Source organism: Thamnophis elegans, chromosome 12 (genome assembly GCF_009769535.1).
Source record: "Thamnophis elegans isolate rThaEle1 chromosome 12, rThaEle1.pri, whole genome shotgun sequence".
NCBI lineage: Eukaryota > Metazoa > Chordata > Lepidosauria > Squamata > Colubridae > Thamnophis > Thamnophis elegans.
The window spans coordinates 46,564,364-46,585,855 of record NC_045552.1 but is presented as its reverse complement, the minus strand read 5'-3'; the positions used below and the strand labels follow the sequence as shown (position 1 = coordinate 46,585,855).

The window sequence follows — 21,492 nt, the reverse complement described above, 5'->3', positions numbered from 1 at the left end:
AATTTCAAGGCTGGTGGCATAAGGGATTCCATTGTGAGCAGAGGAGTGAAGGACTCTTCTCGTGAAATACCCCTGGAGCCACTCCATCGTATTAATGTCTGATATACAGTGTGGGTCCCAGGTAACTAGAGGTGGGGCCTTAATATGAAATTATAAATGCTCTTTTGGATTAATTGAAGAATTCTTCTTAACATTTAGCTCTCTTGAGCATAGCTTTTTACTCAACCCTTCCTCCGTGGGTGGATCACCCATACAGAGCAGATGTGGCCACATGAATGTCAGAAGTTCCTGATATATAACCTAAAATCGTTGCGATTTTTGGAAGATTTTGTTGACCGTGGCTTAGTTGAATAAAAGATAACACACACAAATTATTATAAAATTTGAAACCTTTTTGGAGTTTTCTTCAAATCAATTACAGGTAATACTTGACTTAAAGCTAGATACCATTAGGAAGTTGCAAGATTCCCCCCCACCCAAAAAAGGTACTTATACCCTGGTTCCGAAATTTTGATGGCAACCCCATCACATGACCATATTTTGGATACTTGGCAACCAGCCCACCTTTACCTGTCTTGGCCATTACAGTTGTTAACTCAAGGACTACTTGCTATACACCGTATTTTTCGGGGTATACTTTTCCCTCCTAAGAGTGTGAAAATTTGGGTGCATCTTATACACTGGATGTAGCTCTGCCCCCACCCCCACTGGCCTCTGCCTCCCAGCAATTTACCTCCTTGCAGCAAATGGGAGTTGCAGAGGCGGCAATAAGCTATGGCAATCCTTGAAATTGAAAGTGAAACTTGCTATTTGGGGCAAAGAGGGAAATTGCTGGAAGGCAGAGGCAGATTTTTTTCTTCTTCTAATCAGCCTAAACTGAGACAGGCTGTTTTCTGCAAGGGGCAAATTGCTGGGAGGCAGATTCCATTCCCCTTGTTTGCTAGCTGCATTTTATACTTCCAAGCGTCTTATACTCCAAAAAATATGGTGTATATGTATATGTATATATACATACATGACACACACACCAGGTTGAAATGAATCTATAGATAGGAGACACAGAGGAGTTGGCTTATAAAGGCCGATGGTCTTTATGGATGGTGTATTTTTCTTCCGTTGAACATCATTTCTTCACAGGACTTGTAAGCAAAATATCTGCATGCCATGACCTCCCACGTGTTATTGTCTTCCTCTACAGATAGAAACCTTGCAGCAACTTCAGAAGGACACAGAGGCCATCCAGAGCAGATATGCCCATTACTTCGATCTGGTGCTGGTGAACAACGGTGTGGAAGAGAGCCTTGAACAACTGCAGGCAGCTTTCGACCGGGCATGCAGCTCCCCACAGTGGGTGCCAGTTTCTTGGGTGTATTGAGCTGGCGGGCACTACTTAAGGCCGCCTCATTGCAGCATGTCGAGGACAGTAAAAGGATCAGCCTCTTCCCTGCTGTACGCTTCTGCCCAATACGCAACCTTCTCGGAGCTGCCCCATCGCCTGTTACTGCCGGGACGAAGAGTCCAGTCCTTCCAGCTGCAAATATCCTCAGAAGAGCATCTGTGTGCGCGGCTTGCTCCTCCTTTGTTCTGTATTTCCATTTCTTTGCAGATGTTAGCAGCAGGGGACGGTCCAAGAATATACCGCTCTTCGGCTATCAATAAGGTTTTAAACAGGGATACTAGAAACACATTCTAGGTAAAAGCCATAATGCAGTGAATGTTAAGAGCTGTGTTTTCATGCCAATGCATTTTCCTGTTTTTTCCCCATTTGTGACAAGAAGCGCCATCCAAACCTCTGCATGAATGAGATTTACTCCCTTCACTCATTTTTGGGGGGAAGGGCAGAGAACTCTGAACTGATGTTGGACGTCCCGTTCAACTAGCCTTTTTTTTTTTTTTGCCTCCGTCACGAAGTGTTTGTTCTACCACTGCACCCAAGCACATCAGGAGGGGTACGTCCCTCAATACCTTTGTAACTAACAGGGATAAGCAGAAGGGAGCATGGATGACCAGGTGTTAAATCCCATGCTCTTGAGGATGCCAAAAAAAATATATGAAACAAACATGCAATAAAAACATTCGGTTGAATCCATTACAGGGAAAACTTAATAAGCAGCAATAAAATATGATTCAAAAACATGGCTCACGAGTCTGTTTTTTATGAACATTGGAAACTGAAGGTAGATTTTGACGCTGTAGGAGGGGAATGTTAGACCATGGCGGAAGAGAACTGAAAACGATAGCAATGTTAACGGACCAACAATTTTTACTAAACGGCACAAAACTGTTGCAAGCCGATGAAATATGTAGCAGCTTGCAGAGTCCAAGGGATGCTATCGAACTCCCCGAAGAAGCGTAGAATAGTTCCTCTTGGTTAAGACACATTGCAGTTAGCTAAACCAGCAAACACTGTGGCAGTGTTTCTCACTCTTGGAAAATTTTAAGGTGTGTGGACTTCAAACTCCCAGAAACTATGGCGATACTACCATTCTCTTCTCAGCAACATTAATACAACAAATCTTGCTGATGAGATAGTCAGTCTTTTCTTAATGACCAGTTGCTTGGCAACTATATGAAGTTACGACCGACCACACCCCATCCAAAAAATAGTACCGACGACTTGATTTGGGAAGTTTAAATAGCCCTCCTGCAGTCACACTTCATTTTGGATGCTTGGCAATTGGATCACTTTTACAACTGTAAAAGTGATCCAACAGCCAACTGTAATGTGCCAGTGACACAAATCATTTATTTTTCTTTTTTTACTAAAAGCTGGTCTTTTCTGCCCACAAATTGCTCATAGAAATACATTGTCTTGCTTAATGACCATGGAGTTTCTTTTAACCAACATTGTAAAAATAAAAAAAGGTTGTGAAATTGGGTTGGTGCCTCAACTTACGATGGGAATTCCAGGCTCTGTGATGGTTGTAATTTGAGGGCGCCAACATTATATTCTGAGAACAATTGGGGGGGGGGGGGAGAGAAATGTTACCATTCCTCCGGGCCTCTCTTATCTCAATAGCTGTCCATTTCTCCCTAGAGTTTTGCAGTAGCCTAGTCCAGCCAAAGAAAGCACGACTGAAATCAGATATGTGAACTTTTAATTGGAAAAAGCTTTTTAAAAGTAGCATTGGTACTCTTGCCTTGGGAAGGGAGGACGAGATAAGACCATCACCAGACCATCCTGCTGAATAGGATGCCGTGTCTCAACTACAATTGCTAGCACAGAGATTGATTTTCACAACCCTCTTCTGGATAACTTGTTTGGGAAGGGGGGAAAAATAATAAATTCTTGAATTCTGAGTTAGACCGGATGGCTGATGTCCTCCTTCCCTGTCGATACAAGTTAGCGCAAGTTCATTTTCGAATGAACAAAAAGCTTTAGCCCCAAGTGGGAAATGTCTGGATTTGTTCTGAAGGGAATCAAGACAAGTAAAAAAAAAAAAAAAAAAAAGCCTACAAAAACGTTTTAAAACGAAGCATCTGACAATACCTGGCTTGACCGCTTTCTCCTCTTAAACCTTCACCAACATTCAGCAGGTCTTTGGGCAGATAAGATACAAAAAGGAGGTTGCTAACAGTGCCAAAATTGAGTATCGCATCTCCTGGATACTACTTTGAAAGTCCCAAGGACCAGGGAGCGAGTCGGCTGCCTCAATTATCTCAAACTATCCTTAGAACAGGACAGAGAGGGGGTGCCACCCTTGGCCCACCCCAATAATTTGCACAGCAATCAGGACAAGCTGTGTGATCCAGTCTGCATTTTTTTCAGCGAAGGCTTTTTTTTTTTTTTTGCCTTCCCAAACTGTTCCGGTCTGCTGGCTTTAGATGGTAGTGAGGAATCATTCTGAACTCTCCTCAATTTCTTCTCGTTTCTTCTTCTTCTTCTTCTTTTTCACGCTCAGATCACTGACCTAGGGGAAGAAGAGAAGAAGCTCAAAAGAGACCCGAATCCCTGTCACTCTTCCCTGGAGAACCCAAAGATTCCAATGTTATTTCCAAGGTTTAGTTCCCAAGGTTGCCAGCTAAAGTAATTTGAAATTAGCTTGAAGGCTTTTAATCTGGCATGGCAATTGGGGGAAAAAAAATGCAATTGTTGCATTTTACAAACCTTTTATTGCTGTATCAGATGCTGCTCTGGACATGCAGGCCCTGTTCTTGTGAATGGGCCATCGCAGCTAAAACCTGTCATATCCTACAGTGTTTGCAGATATTTTCAATGCATTATAGAATTATCTGCTTTTCATAGGCCTTTCCAGGATTTGCATAGCTGGCTAAACCACCCCAAAAAATTACAAAGGCGATATGAAAATGCCGTAACAGGTAATTTAGATGACCGTTCACTTAAGTGACTATTTGACCTTCTGAAAGGCCTCCCAGGGGATATTTAGAACCTAGATTCAAAATTCTGATAGTTGCCCTCCTCCTGTCCTGTCACTTGACCACACTTTGTGTCAGGTTTCCGAAAGATGCCCTAATTGATTCATGATTCTCGAGCCAAGTTTCAAAAGAAAGCTAGTCATTTATTAGGAGCACTATTTTGGAAAGATCTTATTGCAGTCAGATCTGAGCCTCATTTGAATTATAGCTGAACTTTACCCCAGTTCCTCCCCCCTCAATCTGTGTCATAAATCACATTCCCCAGTGAGGTGCACCCCTTGCAAACCTGCTGGGGTAACCTGAGATCAGACTCTAGCCAAAAGTATGCGTGGAATGTGCTCCCTCCCTTTCCTCACCATGGCAACTTTACAACGCTTTGGATGCTTAGCAACCTGGCAGCATTTAGGCCAAGTTGTATCATCCCATAATTGCATTTCAAAACTATTTGGACAAAAACATGCCCATAGCAATCCACTGGTTCATTTAAGGACCACTGCAAAAAAATATCATGATGTAGGTGACTCAATTAACGTCCACGAGTTACAACTATGTTGGGTAACCTCCATTACGGTCATTTGAGGACTAATACCTGTACAATTTGCTTTGGCCTGATTAAACATGTCATTAGACTTAAATAGATTTTCAACGACTGAAATATTCACCAACAATTAACACCCCCATGTATGCCCTATCAGGCAAAGACTGAGTTGGAATTGAGGCCAAGCAAGGGAGGACTGGAGGCGTGGCTTCAATTATGACTCAGTCTCTGGGCAGATAAAGACACAACAACCCACTACTGGACCTTCCTGTGCCATCAGCTGGAGAAAAGGGATGCTGCTCTTTTAACCACGCGGCCCAAGAGATCGCCAAAATCATGGCAATGGATTACGTGGGCACTTACCATTTCAACTAACTCTCCGCTGCTCTCCGCAGACTCCATCTTCCTCTTTTCCTTCTTTTTCTTCTTCTTCTTCTTCATCTCTGCTTGCTCCTCCTCCGGAGAGGCCGGAGGAGCTGAAGCTACTGGTTCTGGATCTCCATCGCTCTCGATTTTTCTTTTCTTCTGAGAAAACAAGACAAGGACATCAGAGGTTTTCTGGCCAGAGCAGCCTATTCTGCATTTGAGTTGCTGCTTTTGCTCTTTCAGAAACAGAATAGCCTGTGTCTCTGATTTATAAATTCTGGTTATCTGCTCCATTTTATTTTTTTATTTTTTTTTAATGGAACTGTGTTCTGACTCAGGCTTCCTTAGAAAGCAAGAAGCAAAGTCTTGGTCCTGGTAAAACCTCTTTTATTTACACGACTGGGAATTAAAGGAATTATAATCACAAACAGAACTTTCCACTCTTGACACAACTGAATGAACAAATTGTTTCCTGCAAAAGCCCATTCCCCATTCGTTCCTCTTTGGTTTCCTCTGGGAAGGGCCATCACCTCCAAGATGTGGCTTTACTCCTAAGTCAACCCTGCTTTCTGAGTTTTTCTTGTCTTCTGGCAGCTCTGCCCATGCGTGCACTGGGAACAGGCTCCAGCTGTTCCTCTGCCTCACTGCTGTCTAACTCCCTCTCTGCCTCCGACGCAGAGCCCTCATCTGAGGTTTCCTCAACCCCCAAGACTGGCCCATGTTCGTCCCCAACCTCCTCACTGTCCGACTCTGCTGCCAGCTCTACTGGCCGCCAGTGGGCCATAACAAACTGAAGCTTTGCAAATCATTTGGTTTCAAGCTGATCTGAGCATGCAAAACTTAACATCTTTCGAGTCTTTTGTTTCAAACTCAAAGAACATCTGCTCAAAGCTCAGCACATTGCTGAACGTTTGAAACAAGAGATTTCATGCTTAAAATAATTGGAAACACTTTGTAATCCATCAACCAACCTTTGGCATCCTCTCTGGCTGCTCTTGAATCTCTTCTGGCTCCGTCTTCTCTTCTGTCTCTTTCTTTACAGAAACCCTGCAAAGAAATGGGAGTTTGGTTAAGATGAAGTGACAAATCCACCCTGCTCTGCCCTATTTTTATCCTGAAGGGGAAATGTGATGTCTGGGAAGCTGGCGTAAATAAGACACCCACATGCAGGGAGCCAGGAAGCACCTTTCCCAGATTCATATAGCAGGCTGACTCCCTCTAGAGCCATGAGAGCAGGCAATAAAGGGATAACTGCCTGCCAACCCAAACCAAAAAGGACCAGCTCCAATCTGCAGCCCCCCCCCTCGCTTTTCTAGTGCAGCTGACTTAAGAGGCTAGAAACAAGCATGCCAACCAGCAAGAGCTAAGGTGGCGCAGTGGTTAGAGTGCAGTACTGCAGGCTAGTTCTACTGCCTGCCGGCTGCCTGCAATTTGGGGGTTCAAACATCACCAGGCTCAATGTTGACTCAGCCTTCCATACTTCCCAGGTGGTTAAAATGAGGACCCAGATTGTTGGGGGCAAGAGGCCAACTCTGTAAACTGCTTAGAGGGGGATATAAAAGCATTGTGAAGCGCTGTATAAATCTAAGTACTATTGCCCTTCTATCCACTGCCAGCAATTCGATCCTGACCAGCTCAAGATTGACTCAGTCTTGCCTCCTTCCGAGGTAAATAAAATGAGGACCCAGATTGTCAGGGGCAATAGGCTGACTCTGTAAACTGCTTAGAGGGCTGTAAAAGAACTGTTAAATGGTATATAAGTCTAAGTGCTATTGCTACTGCCCTCCCTCCCTTCCCAGTGGTTAGAATGCAGTGTTGCAGGCTAATTCTGCCCACTACCAGCAGTTCGATCCTGATAGGCTCAAGGCTGACTCAGCCTTCCATCCTTCCGAGGTCGGTAAAAGGAGGAGCCAGATTGTTGGGGGCCATAGGCTGACTCTGTAAACCGCTTAGAGAGGGCTGCAAAGTACTGTGAAGTGGTTTATAAGTCTTAAGTGCTAATGCTATGACTTAAAACAAAAGCGCTGCAATAGTTACCTGTTATAATCTATGTAGTCTTTTTTCCACGTTTGTGGAGTTTTTTCGTTAGGTTTGCCATGAGCATCCAACAATCCTTGCTTGATCATCATCTTCTTCTGAGAAGCCTGACGGGGGGAAAAAGGAGACCGTTCCAATTTCAACACTGCCTTTGGCTGATACGCTATGCAAAAATAAATGTCCTAAAATAAATACGGAACGGACATCCAGTTTGCCGCCACATTTTAAAGGCGGTGAGAGCTCCTTGGGTAAAACGGATGTCCAAAAGTGCAGGATGGCTTTAAGTGAGTTGAAATCTCCCAACTCTTGCATGCCCAGTCTATGTTGGAGAGCCATCAGTTTTGGGTGATAGATGGGTGTCATCTTTGCACAGAGTGCTCAATGAGCTATTTAAACATCATTTGGCTCACCAAGAAAGATTGAGTGTCAAGAGCTGCCCGTCAAATTGAGTCAAGCTTTAAAAAAATTTCAAAAGCTCAAAGGAAATCCCTGTTTAAAAAGTCCAGGGGAAAGAGACCAAATACGGAGGATGGAAACACCCCAAGTGCATCGCTAAAGACCTGAAAAATGGGTGACCGAATGTCTCTCTTATTTCTGGATTGCGTTGCTACAGAGAACCAAACATTTTTTCTCTCTAGAATCCAACAGAAGAGGCTTGAACTATGATGACCTAGCAGTCCCTGAGCTCAGCTCTTCTCTCGCAGACATTTCATTACCTGACTAAGTAACATCATCATGATCTAAGGGAGGGCATTTAAACTTTACAAGACAGAGCATCCAGAACCCCAGAATCCGCTGGTCCTTCAAAGAAAGGCAAGTAACCCAGACTACCCAGAACTTACTTTGGGACCAAGCCCCCACTTGCGAGGATAAGTGTCTCTTTCCATGATCACACGCTTGATCTTGGCTACAACGCCGTGGTCGCAGGTAGAGATCACTGCCGTGGTCATCAAAGCAATAGCTGAAGGAAAAGGGAGAAAGAGAAGCTGAGCGTTCCTAACCAAGAAGGCTTCACGCAGCCTCAGGAAGAAAGGTCATAAAATGGGGCAAACTCAGTAAGTCTCCCTTAGCAACAGAAATTTTGGGTCCAATTGTAGTCATAAGTCAAGGACAGAAGTATTTTGTATCATCCCCCCCCCCCCCCCCGGTGTGTATTTCTAGATTTGGCATTGTAGAAAGGACCGTCAGAGCAAGATGTGATCAGACAGTTTCATTCTTCTTTGTTGAGTCAGGCCCCATAGAAAAGGGGTTTGGCTCTGCTTCCTCTGTCCAGTTCCAGTCAGCAGCCAGCCAAACATCCCCACAACTTCCAGTAGAACACTGGGAGCCTGGAAGGTGTTTAGAAGCCACGGAACGTCGAGGCCTCAGAACTGAAGCCTCGACGCGACAGGAAGGGCAGAGCAAGCTGCACTCAGAGAATGGATAAACTTCATCATCATTTCACATACAGCCTGAGCAAATGCAGGGTGTGTGTGTGTGTGTGCAGAGGACACGTTTCAAAGCTGAGCAAGGGCACACAAAGCTTTGCCAGCTATAGAGACATGCCTTGTGAGAATCAAGAAAAGGTGGGGGGGAGAGGAGGAGCAGAATCTTATTTCTGATCTGCAGGAAAAGCAGCTCTTCACAATTCATAAACCCTGCAATTTTCCCTCTTGCGCCATGGCAACAGAAACATATTTACTTTGTCCAAAACAAACGCCTAGCCTAAATGCCTAAGATAAAATTTATGCATCATTTTACGTGATCTTTGTGGTTGCATTTTTACATCTAAAAGCAGGCAAACGCAAGACTTCCCCCCCCCCCCCCCTGTTCCATCATGCCCAATTCTGGGGAGATTGCAGGACAAGTTCCTGTAGTTTTCTTGGCATGATTTTTCCGAAGTTGCTAACCTTTGCCTCTCTCCTAGGGTCAAGTGTGTGTGATTGGCCCAAGAACATCCAACTGGTTTTGTGTCTAAGGAAGACTAGAACTCCTGTGTGTCCATTTTGTAGCCGATGCCTTAACCGCCAAACAATCTGGCTCTCTACAGGTAAAATACTTTTTAGAGATGTAATTTACATTATCTACCAGGGAACTTCAAAGTAGCATATAGTAAAGAAATTAAGTAATTTAAACCCCTGAATAGAGCAATTATTTGTCACTAACATTCTTTAATTTATTTTTGATTTGCATTGCTAACCAATCTTATAGTATACTGCCCGGAAATCAGTTTTTGTCTTTTAATGATCCCGTAATCCCTTGCAGCAGAGTGGAGTCGGGACAACTGGATGGGGCTGAGTGTTTACTGGCCAGATGCCCTTCCTGTCACCAATACAGAGTTCGCAGCTGATATTTACTCACTGTGCCCAGAGAGAGAAATACCTGCCGCTACCTAGGATGGAATTCACAGCCTTCTGATTGTGAGGTGAGAGCTCCACCTCTAGGCCACTGCATCACTCCCCAGAAAAATCAGTTATAATCGCATAAAAAGAAACTCCATAGGCTTCTGGAAGGAAAGATGTGATTGGGAAGAATTCATCAGAGAAGCACCTGGAAGTAACAAAGTTTCCATTCTTACCTATGCAGATCGCCTCCCCTTTTGTGGTGATGACGACTATTTCCTGGTTGACTTCAATTCCATCGTCATACCGCAGTAATCCAGGAAGCATGATCTTTGCACCGTAGCAAATCGCGTTCACCTGAATGGAAAGCAACAACTGGCTTAGCAGGGAATTTCATTTCAGCCATAATTGCTCTTTTTGATTTCCAAGCCTTACAAACGCACAACACCATCGCCTTTCATAGCTTTGAACACTAAAACATATAATCTTGCCTCAATTAATCCTGCACCACTTTTCATTCCTGAATGAAAACATGTGCGTATGCATGCATGCATGTGCGTGCACATATAATTTCTTTTGAGAGGAAGCTTCAGAATTTCATTTTTTAATGTGTGGCCATGTGTTCAGAGAAAAGTTACAAAACTTACGTTCAAGAAAATGAACAGGGCACTTCAAAAAAAAAAAAAAAGAGAGGCTGCTGCAGCACAAATTCCCAGCTTCCCTAAAGCGCCACTTTACATAAACAAGTTTGAACTTATTTCAGATTAAAGCAACCCAACTTGTCTGTAAAAAACAGCAACAATTGATTCCATCTCTGGCCTGGAAACATTCCCAAGCACAATTAATTATGTTCTGGATTTACACTGGGCCATTTCAACTTAGAACTAAGGAGAAATTTCCTGACAGTGAGAACAGTTAATCAGTGGAACAACTTGCCTCCAGAGGTTGTGAATGCCCCAACGTTGGAAGTCTTTAAGAAGATGTTGGATAGCCATCTGTCTGAAACGGTATAGGGTTTCCTGCCTAGGCAGTGGGTTGGACTAGAAGACCTCCAAGGTCCCTTCCAACTCTGCTATTTTATTATATTACATGTATAACAGGGGTGTCAAACTCAATTCAGGGTTGTGTTTGACCTTTAAGGGGGGATGGAAGCTCAACATCACTCATGTTGGGGGCGCCTGTGATGGCCTGAGTGCTATGCCAGCAGAAAAATGGGCTACCGAGCTCCGTTTTCGACTGCAATGACCTCCTGCAACCCTCTGCCAATGAAAACCTGGCTGTACACAGCTCTGTTTTTGCTGGCAGAGGCACTGCGGGACAATCCTTCACTGTTTCCAGGGCGGCCCTGCAGGCTGGATCCAGCCCCTGAGCCTTGACACCCCCGGTGAATAAGGCTAAAGCAGCCTGCAATCAACTGCCTCTCCTCTTCCTTTTAAGCAACCCTCCTGGAAAGACAGATCAGGCTGAGCCAAAGGGGACTACAGTTCCAAGCCACCAACTGGAATGCCATCAGAGGGCACTTACCGCGCTGTCCTTCATAACAAGCCGCTTGTGTGAAACCAACAACTTCTCCAAAGGGAAGATCACCCTCCGGAGATAAGTCTCATCCTTATTGTTGTCGTACTGCCACTGAGCATCCAACACATCGTGCATGGTCACCATATGGTCCTAAAAGCAAATTCCCGCCAGCCCCTGGTTATTGGAGATCCTTCTAGCAACTTTATAGACGTCAAAATCAATTGAATTATTCATGAAAGAAAGCTGGAATTCTGTTTTTTGAAATGGATGCTTTCCACACATACCTACACAACACTAACATGCACATACACTATATTGCCATAAGTATTCGCTCACCTGCCTTTACTCGCATATGAACTTACTGTAAGTGACATCCCATTCCTAATCCATAGGGTTCAATGACGTCAGTCCACCCTTTGCAGCTATAACAGCTTCAACTCTTCTGGGAAGGCTATCCACAAGGTTCAGAGTGTGTTTATGGGAATTTTTGACCATTCTTCCAGAAGCGCATTTGTGAGGTCACACACTGTTGGATGAGTTTACGTGGCCTACCAATTCGTGGCTGAGTTGCTGTCATCCCCAAACACTTCCACGTTCTTATAATACAGGTGACAGTTGACTGTGGAATATTTAGGCGCAAGGAAGTTTCACGACTGGATTTGTTGCACAGGTGGCATCCTATCACAGTTCCATGCTAGAATTCACTGAGCTCCTGAGAGCGACCCCTTCTTTCACACATGCTTGTAAAAACAGCCTGCATGCCTAGGTACTTGATTTTATATACCTGTGGCCATGGAAGTGATTGGAACACCTGATTCTGATTATTTGGATAGGTGAGCGAATACTTTTGGCAATTTAGTGTATATTATTAAAAGTTTTAAAAACCAAGGTAAAATCTACTACAGGCTAAAGTAATTAATCATCTTCTTCTAATGACCCCCAAATCCCTTGCATGGTGGAGTCTGGGCAACTGAGCGGAGCTAGCAGGGTGTTTTAATGGCCAGATGCCCTTCCTGTCACCAATATGGAGTTTTTGTTCAGCAGGTATAGTCTCAGGGTGCCGAGAGAGAAATACCTGCCTCTACCTAGAATCAAACTCACAGCCTCCAGATTGTGAGGCGAGAGCTCCACCTCTAAGCCACTGCACCAGTACAGGCTAAAACAGGGGTAGTCAACCTTTTTATACCTACCGCCCACTTTTGTATCTCTGTTAGTAGTAAAATTTTCCATATTACTGGTGATTTATAAAGTAGGGAAGTAACTTTATAAAATTTATAAAGCAGAGTTATAGCAAACCCCTACCGCCCACCATGAAAGCTGGAACGCCCACTAGTGGGCAGTAGGGACCAGGTTGACTACCACTGGGCTAAAATAAGAAATAAGGGAGGAAAAATCCTAACTTCATGTTTTTTTGTTTGGGACTCTGTGTAATTCTATGTACTATGGACTCATTTGGATGCTGCATAGCGTGTTTCTCCGAAAATAAGACAAGGGTCTTATTTTCTTTTGACCCCTGAAATAAGTGTTTGGCTTTATTTTTGGGGAGGTCTTGGTGCAGGAGATGGCTGCTGCTGTGTTGCAATATTTTTGGGGAGGTCTTATTTTTGGGGAAACAGGGTAATATTGTGCGTTGAGAGAGGTGTACTGGCAGAAAAATGAAACTTTCTACCCCCACATTCTCCCAACTATTTACTGTCCCAAAGTTTAATTACCAGCACAGGGGGGAGAACCCTGAACTGAACTCAACCCTTTGGGTAGATCAGGCACTTCCTTGACAGGTTACATCCTTGACCCACCTTCTCTCCCATGACCCCGGAGCGGACTCTCCGGAGCTCCTGCATTTGACCGCCAACTCCCAGCAATAAACCCAGATGCACGCAAAGCGTCCGGATGTAGGTTCCGGCTTCACAGCTCACCCAGAAAATACCTGGAAAAGGGGCGGAGAGGGAAAAAAACCCATTGATGCCAAAGAGAAGAATATCACCACCTGGTCAGTAGGAATTACGAGGACTTTTTCAATTCGAGCCATCAGAATTGGGTGATAGATGAAACGTCATCTTTGCACAATGGGCTATGTCATCATTTCTACATCATTTGGCTCAGAAAATGCTAATGGTGGGAGGGAGAGCTACTGCAAAGGCAGCCTTCAAAAGCTAAGCTCCAGGGAAAGATCTGGAAGGTTAAACCGCGGGGAAAGAGCTGCAGGGAGGGACAGGAATGGGGCTTCTATCTTTGGCTGGGTTCCAGAAGGACCAACCCCCCCCCTTCCCTGAGTGGGGGGAAAAAGGATGTCATTACCCAGTCTTCTTTCTGGATCATATTCAACCAGTTTGCTTTCATAAATGGTTCTGACTCTCAGCTGCCTCTTCACGGCAGCAATGAGGGGAGGTCTCTGAAAGAGGGCACCTGTCAAGGTTTCTATTGCCTACAGAAAGAAAAATAAAACAAAATAGCATTATGTCAAGCAGCTCAGAAGCAAAGGTAAAAGAAAGTTTAGTTACACCCTCAATTGATTTCAAGTAAACATCAAATTAAAGAAGATCAAACATGGACAGAGTGGTGGTTTAAGCCTGGAGATGTTGAAATGCCCATCAAAACTTAGCATGGTTATAAGCCCTTCTATTCTATCCATAATCATTCTAAGTTCAAACTATGGTTTGCTAGTGCAAATGACGTTCCCATTCATAGAATGGAATAAGAATACAAAATAGAATAAGAATAGAGAATAGAATAGAATAAGAATAGAAAACAGAACAGAATAGAATAAGAATAGAAAATAGAATAAGAATAGAATAGAATTCTTCATTGGTCAAGTGTGATTGGACAGCCAAGGAATTTGTCTTTGATGCATAAGCTCTCAAGTGTACATAAAAGAAGAGATACATTTATCAAGAATCATAAGGTGCAGCACTTAATGATAGTCATAGGGTACAAATAAGCAATGAAATCATACTAAGAAACTATTGTAAGGATACAAGCAACAAACTTCTCAAATGGGAAGAGATGGGTGATAGGAACGATGAGAAGATTAATAGTAATAGTAATGCAGCCTTAATGAATAGTTTGACAGTGCTGAGGGTATTATTTGTTTAGTAGTGATGGCATTCAGGGAAAAACTGTCCTTGTGTCTAGTTGTTCTGGTGTGGAGTGCCCTATAATGTCATCTTGAGGGCAGGAGTTGAAAGAGTTTAAAGCTAGACATAAGAAGACAACTGGTGAATGTTTCACTTCCTGACTGGCCAAAACTTACCCTCGAAAGTTGCATTTCACTCTCAATTGCATTGTGCAGCCGAACGATTCCCACATACTCTTTGCCTGGAAGATGACAGAAGAGTAGTAAGGAGGGGCCACTTGGATTTTAATGTTCCATCACGAGACTGAAGGCACTCTCTTTCTTGACTAGACACACAAAGCAGACGATATACCTGCGCTTTGCTGAGACTTGACCAAACGGGTTGCTCGCTCAATGCACACAATCAGGCAGCCGGTAACTTTGGGGTCCAATGTGCCGCTATGGCCTGTCTTCTCAACACGGAGAATGCGGCGGATCCAGGCCACAACCTCATGGGAGGAAGGGTTGGAAGGCTTATCCAGGTTGATGAAGCCCGTCCTAGGACAAAAATCGGCGATTAGATGACTTAAACAAAAAGCATTTAACAACATGTCTAAAGTATAAGTCTAGCAATAGCACTTAAACTTATATAGCACTTTACAGTGCTTGATAGCCCTCTCTCAGTGGTTTACAGAGTCAGCCTCTTGCCCCCAAAAATCTAGGTCCTCATTTTATCTACCAGGATGGAAGACTGAGTCAACCTTTAGCCTGGTGAGATTCGAAATGCCAAATTGCAGGCAGCCAGCAGAAGTAGCTGCAGTACTGCACTTTAACCACTGCATCACTGAGGCTCTATTTCAGCCCTAGGAAGGAGGCAATGGCAAATCACTTATGGAAACTTGCCAAGAAAACTTCAGGGACTAATCTAGGCAATTGCCAGCCGTCAAGATAGATTTGCAGGCATCCATGCTTCCCCCAAAAAAGATTTCAAGCACATTACAGGGTTCACTGTAACTTTAAGCTGTAATGAACATTTATCTGTAAAATATTAAACTAGGTTCCCTTTTGTTTCTGTATTGTTTTTGATTTGGCCAACTGATAAACATTATGTGCCACAACAATGGATAGGTTATTCTCTGCCAAACTGTCAACTGTTATAAAGAAATGTTATTACTGGGTAACTGTTATATAGAAACTCATGTGTAAAAATTGGTGTACTGAAAACCCAAGGAGAGAAGATTAATAGCCCTTTGTGATTCCGAAATTCTGTAAGAAAAGTTGCTGAAGAAACCTTCTTGGTGACGGGTTGGAAGAAAAGATGGTTTTATATCGTGTAACACAATCTTACCTTACATACTCAGCAATTTCTCTTTTTAAGGGATTGCAGCCAGAAGGAAGTGGGGTGTAGTGCGCTGTCCTCACATTTAACTTGTCAAAATTCTACAAAACAAAGCAACATTATATTTAGTTCATAGGGAAATATGATTTTGGGGCTATGCCTCAAAAGTGTTTATTAGATGTTATACATCTGAACTTACTTGGCAAAAAGCCTCAGCAAATTGCCTTGGTCTGAAACCTATCTACTCTTCTACACAAATTCTTTGGAGCATAATATGCACTGTCAACTCCATAAAAACAGCAATACCTAAAATTTACTCTTAAAAATGGAGATTTGTTTTTTTTTAGTTGTAAATTATCTTGTGTCTGCACAAAAAATGTCACACTGACATTAATGTAACCTACTTCACTGGTATAACTATCTTACTTTGAGAAGCAAAGGCCATTGTGATGTATCCAGCTGGGCCACTCTTGACTCAGGTTTGATAAGGAATTCTTCTGTATGTTGTATATCCTAAAAACAATTGAATTAATAGATTAATAACTGGGACTGTGAACAAGAATGCGAAAAACTTGTCTTGCAGCTAAGATTGGCCTTAAGGTAAACTGCCTCTCCAACACATTAGATGAAACACACTTGTATCATATTATTCATTAATGACTTGCAAAGGGGCAGTTTTCAGTAAGGAAATGTGGTAGCGCCATCTGGTGGGGCTAAAGAGCTATGCAGGGACCAGAGCTGAATGGGAGACAGGAATTCCATGACTGCAGGCTAAATTAGGAAACCAAAAACCATCATGCCAGAAAAAGGGAATGGAAAACCATTTCTAAATGGTTGCCAAGAAAGCCACAAAGACTTATCAATGAAGTTGGAAGTTGACTTTGATTCTAGGAACTTTAAAGGTAAAGGTTCCCCTCGTTCCTGACTCTAGGGGACGGTGCTGGTCTCCATTTCAAAGCCGAAGAGCCAGCACTGTCCCAAGACGTCTCCGTGATCATGTGGCCGGAATAACTAAGGCACACAGAGCACTGTGACTTTCCCACCAAAGTGGTTCCTATTTTTTCTATTTGCATTTTAATATTCTTTCGAACTGCAAGGTTGGCAGAAGCTGGGACAAGTTAACGGGAGCTCACTCCGTAATGCGGCTCTAGGGATTCGAACCGCCGACCTTTCCGAACGACAAGCTCAGCGTCTTAGCCACTGAGCCACCATGTAAAAGTAAAAAAAAGTAAAGGAACTTTACTTTTGCTTAAACTAGAAATGAAAAAATCATTAACGCTCAGATCATCAAGCTTCTCTCGCTGTGCTTCAGGAAGTACTTTTAAAAATAAAAGTCAGATGGGAAGCTACTGGCTAGTAGAATAGAGAATAGTACAGGTAGTCTCGACTTACAACCATTTGTTTAATGGCCATCTAAAGTTACAAGGACACTGAAAAAGAGGCTTATGTCCCATTTTCACACTTATGATGTTGCAACATCCCAAGGTCACCTAATCAAAATTTGGGCACTTGGCATTTAGTCCTATGATAGTTGCATGGTCTTGCGATCACCATTTGTGATCTTTTCAGCTGGCCTCTGACAAGCGAAGTCAATGGGGAAATCCAGATTTGGTTTATGACTGCACGATTCACTTAAGAACTGCAGTGATCCACAACTATTATGGCAGAAAAAGTATAAAATGGGACAAAACTCAAGTTAACAATCTCCTTGCCTAGTAACAAAAATGTTGGGCTGAACTTTGGTCGTAAGTTGAGGACTACCTGTAACAAATTCTTTCCCAGGATGTATATACACATTATGGACACATGAGAGAATGTATTACTACAGAAAAATAAACATGGGATCTGTAGATAACGATATTGTAGAAGTGCTAATCTTTGTGTTGTGGGATTAATAAAGCATCAATGTTCCAGTAAAGGCAAGTTAAATTATACATTTATTTGGGAACACACAATTGGGGCTTAAAACAGCTTGCTGCATAAATTGGCAAACTATAATAATTGGCCAACTCACTGCAACATCTTCATCCGGCAAAGACTTCTTTTTCTTCTTATGTTTCTTAGGAACTGAATCTACAGTGGCATAAAAATCAATAAAAATTAGCATCTGTTGCAAACTTAAAAGATAGAAACATATCCGGAAATGCTGTTTACTGGTCTACCAAAACTAAACTTTAGTAGTTTGATTAATGCTGATGGGATTTACACATTATTTTAATATAGAGCTGAAAAAAGCTGAATGAATGAGGGTAGTACTAAACTTTTTATTTACTTTGTATCCCCCCATTATTTTTTAACAAATATCTCAAGGCAGCCAACAATATCCAACACACCTTTCTATTTTAACAAGAACTTCCAACTTTGATCCCTAAACCAGATGTTTAGGGATCAAAGAGAATGGGAAAAAAATTGGAGAACTTATATTTTAGAGAAGGTTCTTTATTTCAAACTCCTAATAAATATATACGGAGAGGATAAATATATCCGGTAAATTTTTTAGCATCAACACATTTGGTGGATTGCAATGTAAAGATGTATCTTCCAAAATGGCCTACCAGGCCCAACCACGTGTCTACCCACCCCCCTTTCCATCAACTTTTAACTCTTTGGGATGACACCAACAAAATTGCAATACATTGCAAACAACTCACATTAGACACAATCATGCAACTCAATGTTAACTTTGTGCAAAAACAGGGTAAAGAGAGTAGTAATGAGCAGGGAAGCATTGCAAAGCATTCATCCAAACTCGTTAATACATACTATCAAATACATCAATCAAAGCCCAATGGGTGACTTTACTCTCCCATTCACCCTCTTTCAAGCCACCCCACCTCACAGGGCTGTTGTTGGGAAAAATAGGAGGCCAGAGCATTAGGAATATTTGCTGCCACACACACACACACACACAAAAGGAGGGATAAAGTAGGAGCACTAATAAAATGAAATAAACATATATATGCACAGACATATCTGTAAATGTATACACACACACATAAAAGTAGGGATAAAATAGGAGAAATAATGAAACGAAATAATGAAATATACATACATATACACATAAAAGGAGGGATATAATAATAGGAGCCATGATAAAACATCCCAGCATTAAGTTTCCAAGCCTATCTCTACACGTGTGTGTAAGAGGGATAAAATAATAGAAGCAATAATTAAAAGAAATAATGAAACACACACGCATGTAGACATAAAAGGAGGGGTAAAATAATAATAGGACCAATAATGAAACCAAATGATTACACAGACACGGATAAAATAGGAGCAATAATGAAATGAAATAAATATATATATATACATATGTATAGACACACATAAAAGGAGGGATAAAATAATAGGAGCAACAATGAAACTAAATTACACACACAAGGGAGCAAAAATGAAATGATATGGATAGGATAAATAATGTATACGCACACATAAAAGGAGGGATAAAACAATAGGAACAATAATGAAACTAATTACAAACACACACACGAGGGATAAAATAATAAGAGGAGCAATAACGAAACGTTCCAGCATGGATTTTCCAAGCCAGTCACGAAATCGCCCTTCTGGGTGGAGAGAAAAAGCTCCCTGGGGGAGAGGCCGGGGCTTTCCCGTGTGGCGCTGCAAGGGCTCGCTCCCCAAGAACAAGAGACCCCCCCTAAAACTCCCCAATTCTCCAAAGCCCCGTTGGGGAAGTTTCTGCAACCCATCTTGCGCCCCCCACACACTCAAGGACTCCTGTGCATGCACAGAGTGCCTTTCCCCCGCGCGCCCGGGAAGCACGTGCTTCCCCTCCTTCCCTCACGGGCCTTTCCAAGAAACGGGGTCGTGCTCGTCGGAGGGTTCAGGAGAAAAGGACGCCTACACACACACACACATACACCCAGCCTCCTCTTCCCTGTCGGCAAATGTTGGAAATCCTGAGGGCGCAAAAATAAGGCGAGATCGCCGGGACGCGCGCCTCTCACCCACCTGTCCCGTCCGCCATCTTGGCTGCGCCACGCGCTACTTCGGAATGAGGCGCACTGCTTGCGCTGTCCCGCCAACACGCTCAGACCGGAAGCGGCCTCTCCGCCCACTTCCGTCCCCGCTCCCATCTCGGCAGGCAGCGCGCCAAAGGGGGCGGAGCTGAAGGGATCATTTGAGAGTAGAGAATTAAACGGCCAGGAGGGGGAGAGGAAAACAATATATGTAGACTAACGAAGGATAGACTGACCCGCTATTCTCTTGTTTGCGGGTCGACTTCAAATACAGGTAGTCCTCGACTTACGACCGCAACAGAGGCCAACGTTTATGTTGTTAAGGGTGGCAACATACATTTGTTTGTGAGGGTTTTTATTTTTTTGTAAAGCGAGTTTGTAAAGTTGAGTTTTTGCCCCGTTTTATGACCTTCCTTTCCCACAGTGGTTGAGTGAATCCTTGCAGTTTTTAAATGAATGACACTGTTGGTTAAGTGGATAGGACTTCCCTGTGGACTTTTAGCAATAGCAATAGCAGACTTATATACCGCTTCATAGGGCTTTCAGCCCTCTCTAAGCGGTTTACAGAGTCAGCATATCGCCCCCACAGTCTGGGTCCTCATTTCACCCACCTCAGAAGGATGGAAGGTTGAGTCAACCTTGAGCCTGGTGAGATTAGAACCGCTGAACTGCAGATAACAGTCAGCTGAAGTGGCCTGCAGTACTGCACCCTAACCACTGCGCCACCTCGGGCCGCAAAAGGGAATCACGTGGCTTCAGGACACTGCAACCATCATAAATATGAGTCACTTGCCAGCCGTCTGAATTTTGATCACGTGGCCATGGGAATACTGCACCGGTTGTAAGTGTGAGAAATGGTCATAACTCATGCTATTTCAGTGCTGTTGTTACTTTGGTCTAAATGATCTGTTGTAAGTCGAGGACTAATTCTACATGTGTTCACAAGCCAGAGGATGCTAGCTGGAGGAAATTCTGAAAAGTTGAAATCCGCCTGTCTGAATGTTTTGAAATTTGAGAAATACCTTACTAGCCAGACCATATTTGCAATCTGATGGATGGTTCTTGGACAAGAACCTCCTTTAAATCTAATTGAGACAGTAGGAATAAGGCAGCAGGTTGAGGGAGGGGGGGGGAGATTGCTTTCTCTATTGCTTGTGGATGATTATGAACGTTGGACCTTTAAAAAAAGGAAGAAAATCTACTCTAAGCTCCAGCGTACTACTTGGACAGCAAAAGTGACTTAACAAGCAAGTAAGTACTGGAGTGCATTAACATTCCTAGAAGACAAAATGAAACTGTGTCTCATTTATTTGGGTCCCCCTCATGCAGGGGAATTCACCGGAGAAGCAATTGTGTTTTGGAAAAGTAAACCAGGCCATCAAACACAGTGACTAGACATCATCAAAGCTGACACTGGGCAGGGCATAGAAAAACTCAAAGGAAGCAGAGCAAGATCAGATGTGAAGAGACTGGCCCACAGAATCGCCAAGAGTCGGACCTGACTGAATGGATATCATATTGCTGGGAGGGGGGGGGGACTTTGTGAGTTAATTCTCTGTAAGCAAGAGACTGCCTGCTATCCCTTGGCGCACCTAGGCAGAAAATGTGTGCCTTGCATGGGAGGCCAGTGAGGATGAATCAGCTTCGCTTGAGAATATGTTATACTGGTACTTAGACTGGATGGTACAAGAGGCTGCCCTTTGCACACTGACATCAGTTGGGAAAGCTCTCTTCATCCCTTCAGCCAGTTTGGCTCACAAAGTGAAAGCAAGTTCACAGATTAACAGAGTTGGAAGGGACCTTGTAGGTTGTCTACTCCAACCCCCTCCCACTCACCCAAGAAGGAAACCGTACACCATTTCTGACAAAGGGCAATCCAATCTCTTGTTAGGACTGGGCTGTTTTCGGTACAGGGAACCCAAGTTGATTTTTAGGGCTGTCTTCTTTCAAAACATTGTAGA

General features: G+C 43.2%; 2 protein-coding genes and 4 non-coding genes across 7 annotated transcripts in view; 1 reads left to right on the top strand and 5 right to left on the bottom strand.

The window, feature by feature from the left end:
• MPP1 (membrane palmitoylated protein 1) overlaps positions 1 to 2,134 on the top strand; it is a 38,323-nt gene extending 36,189 nt beyond the window's left edge. Inside the window, exon 12 of the mRNA XM_032227706.1 lies at positions 1,199 to 2,134. Coding sequence (XP_032083597.1) covers positions 1,199 to 1,375 — 177 coding nt within the window. The 3' untranslated portion in view covers positions 1,376 to 2,134. The remainder of the gene's footprint in view (positions 1 to 1,198) is intronic.
• Positions 1,883 to 19,628, bottom strand: DKC1 (dyskerin pseudouridine synthase 1). Of its 2 annotated transcripts, none has more exons than XM_032227704.1 (15): positions 19,524 to 19,628; positions 17,563 to 17,621; positions 15,975 to 16,061; positions 15,558 to 15,649; positions 14,583 to 14,767; positions 14,408 to 14,472; positions 13,456 to 13,582; positions 12,954 to 13,084; positions 11,164 to 11,307; positions 9,876 to 9,996; positions 8,161 to 8,279; positions 7,319 to 7,425; positions 6,253 to 6,328; positions 5,279 to 5,440; positions 1,883 to 3,911 (listed from the first exon to the last, which is right to left on the bottom strand). In XM_032227704.1, exons 1-15 carry the CDS (start codon positions 19,537 to 19,539, stop codon positions 3,840 to 3,842), a joined length of 1,563 nt encoding a protein of 520 aa, XP_032083595.1. In that variant the 5' UTR covers positions 19,540 to 19,628; the 3' UTR covers positions 1,883 to 3,839. The 2 variants fall into 2 exon arrangements, with proteins under 2 accessions (XP_032083595.1, XP_032083596.1); XM_032227705.1 differs by having other exon boundaries at positions 5,279 to 5,437.
• Positions 7,649 to 7,724, bottom strand: LOC116516267. Its single transcript, XR_004256327.1, has one exon. It is a non-coding gene; the product is annotated as a small nucleolar RNA SNORD83 (small nucleolar RNA).
• Positions 8,515 to 8,762, bottom strand: LOC116516281. The gene has a single exon (XR_004256339.1). It is a non-coding gene; the product is annotated as a small nucleolar RNA SNORD17 (small nucleolar RNA).
• Positions 12,781 to 12,913, bottom strand: LOC116516275. The gene has a single exon (XR_004256334.1). It is a non-coding gene; the product is annotated as a small nucleolar RNA SNORA36 family (small nucleolar RNA).
• LOC116516269 lies at positions 13,181 to 13,256 on the bottom strand. The gene has a single exon (XR_004256328.1). It is a non-coding gene; the product is annotated as a small nucleolar RNA SNORD83 (small nucleolar RNA).
• Positions 19,629 to 21,492: the final 1,864 nt, after the last annotated feature.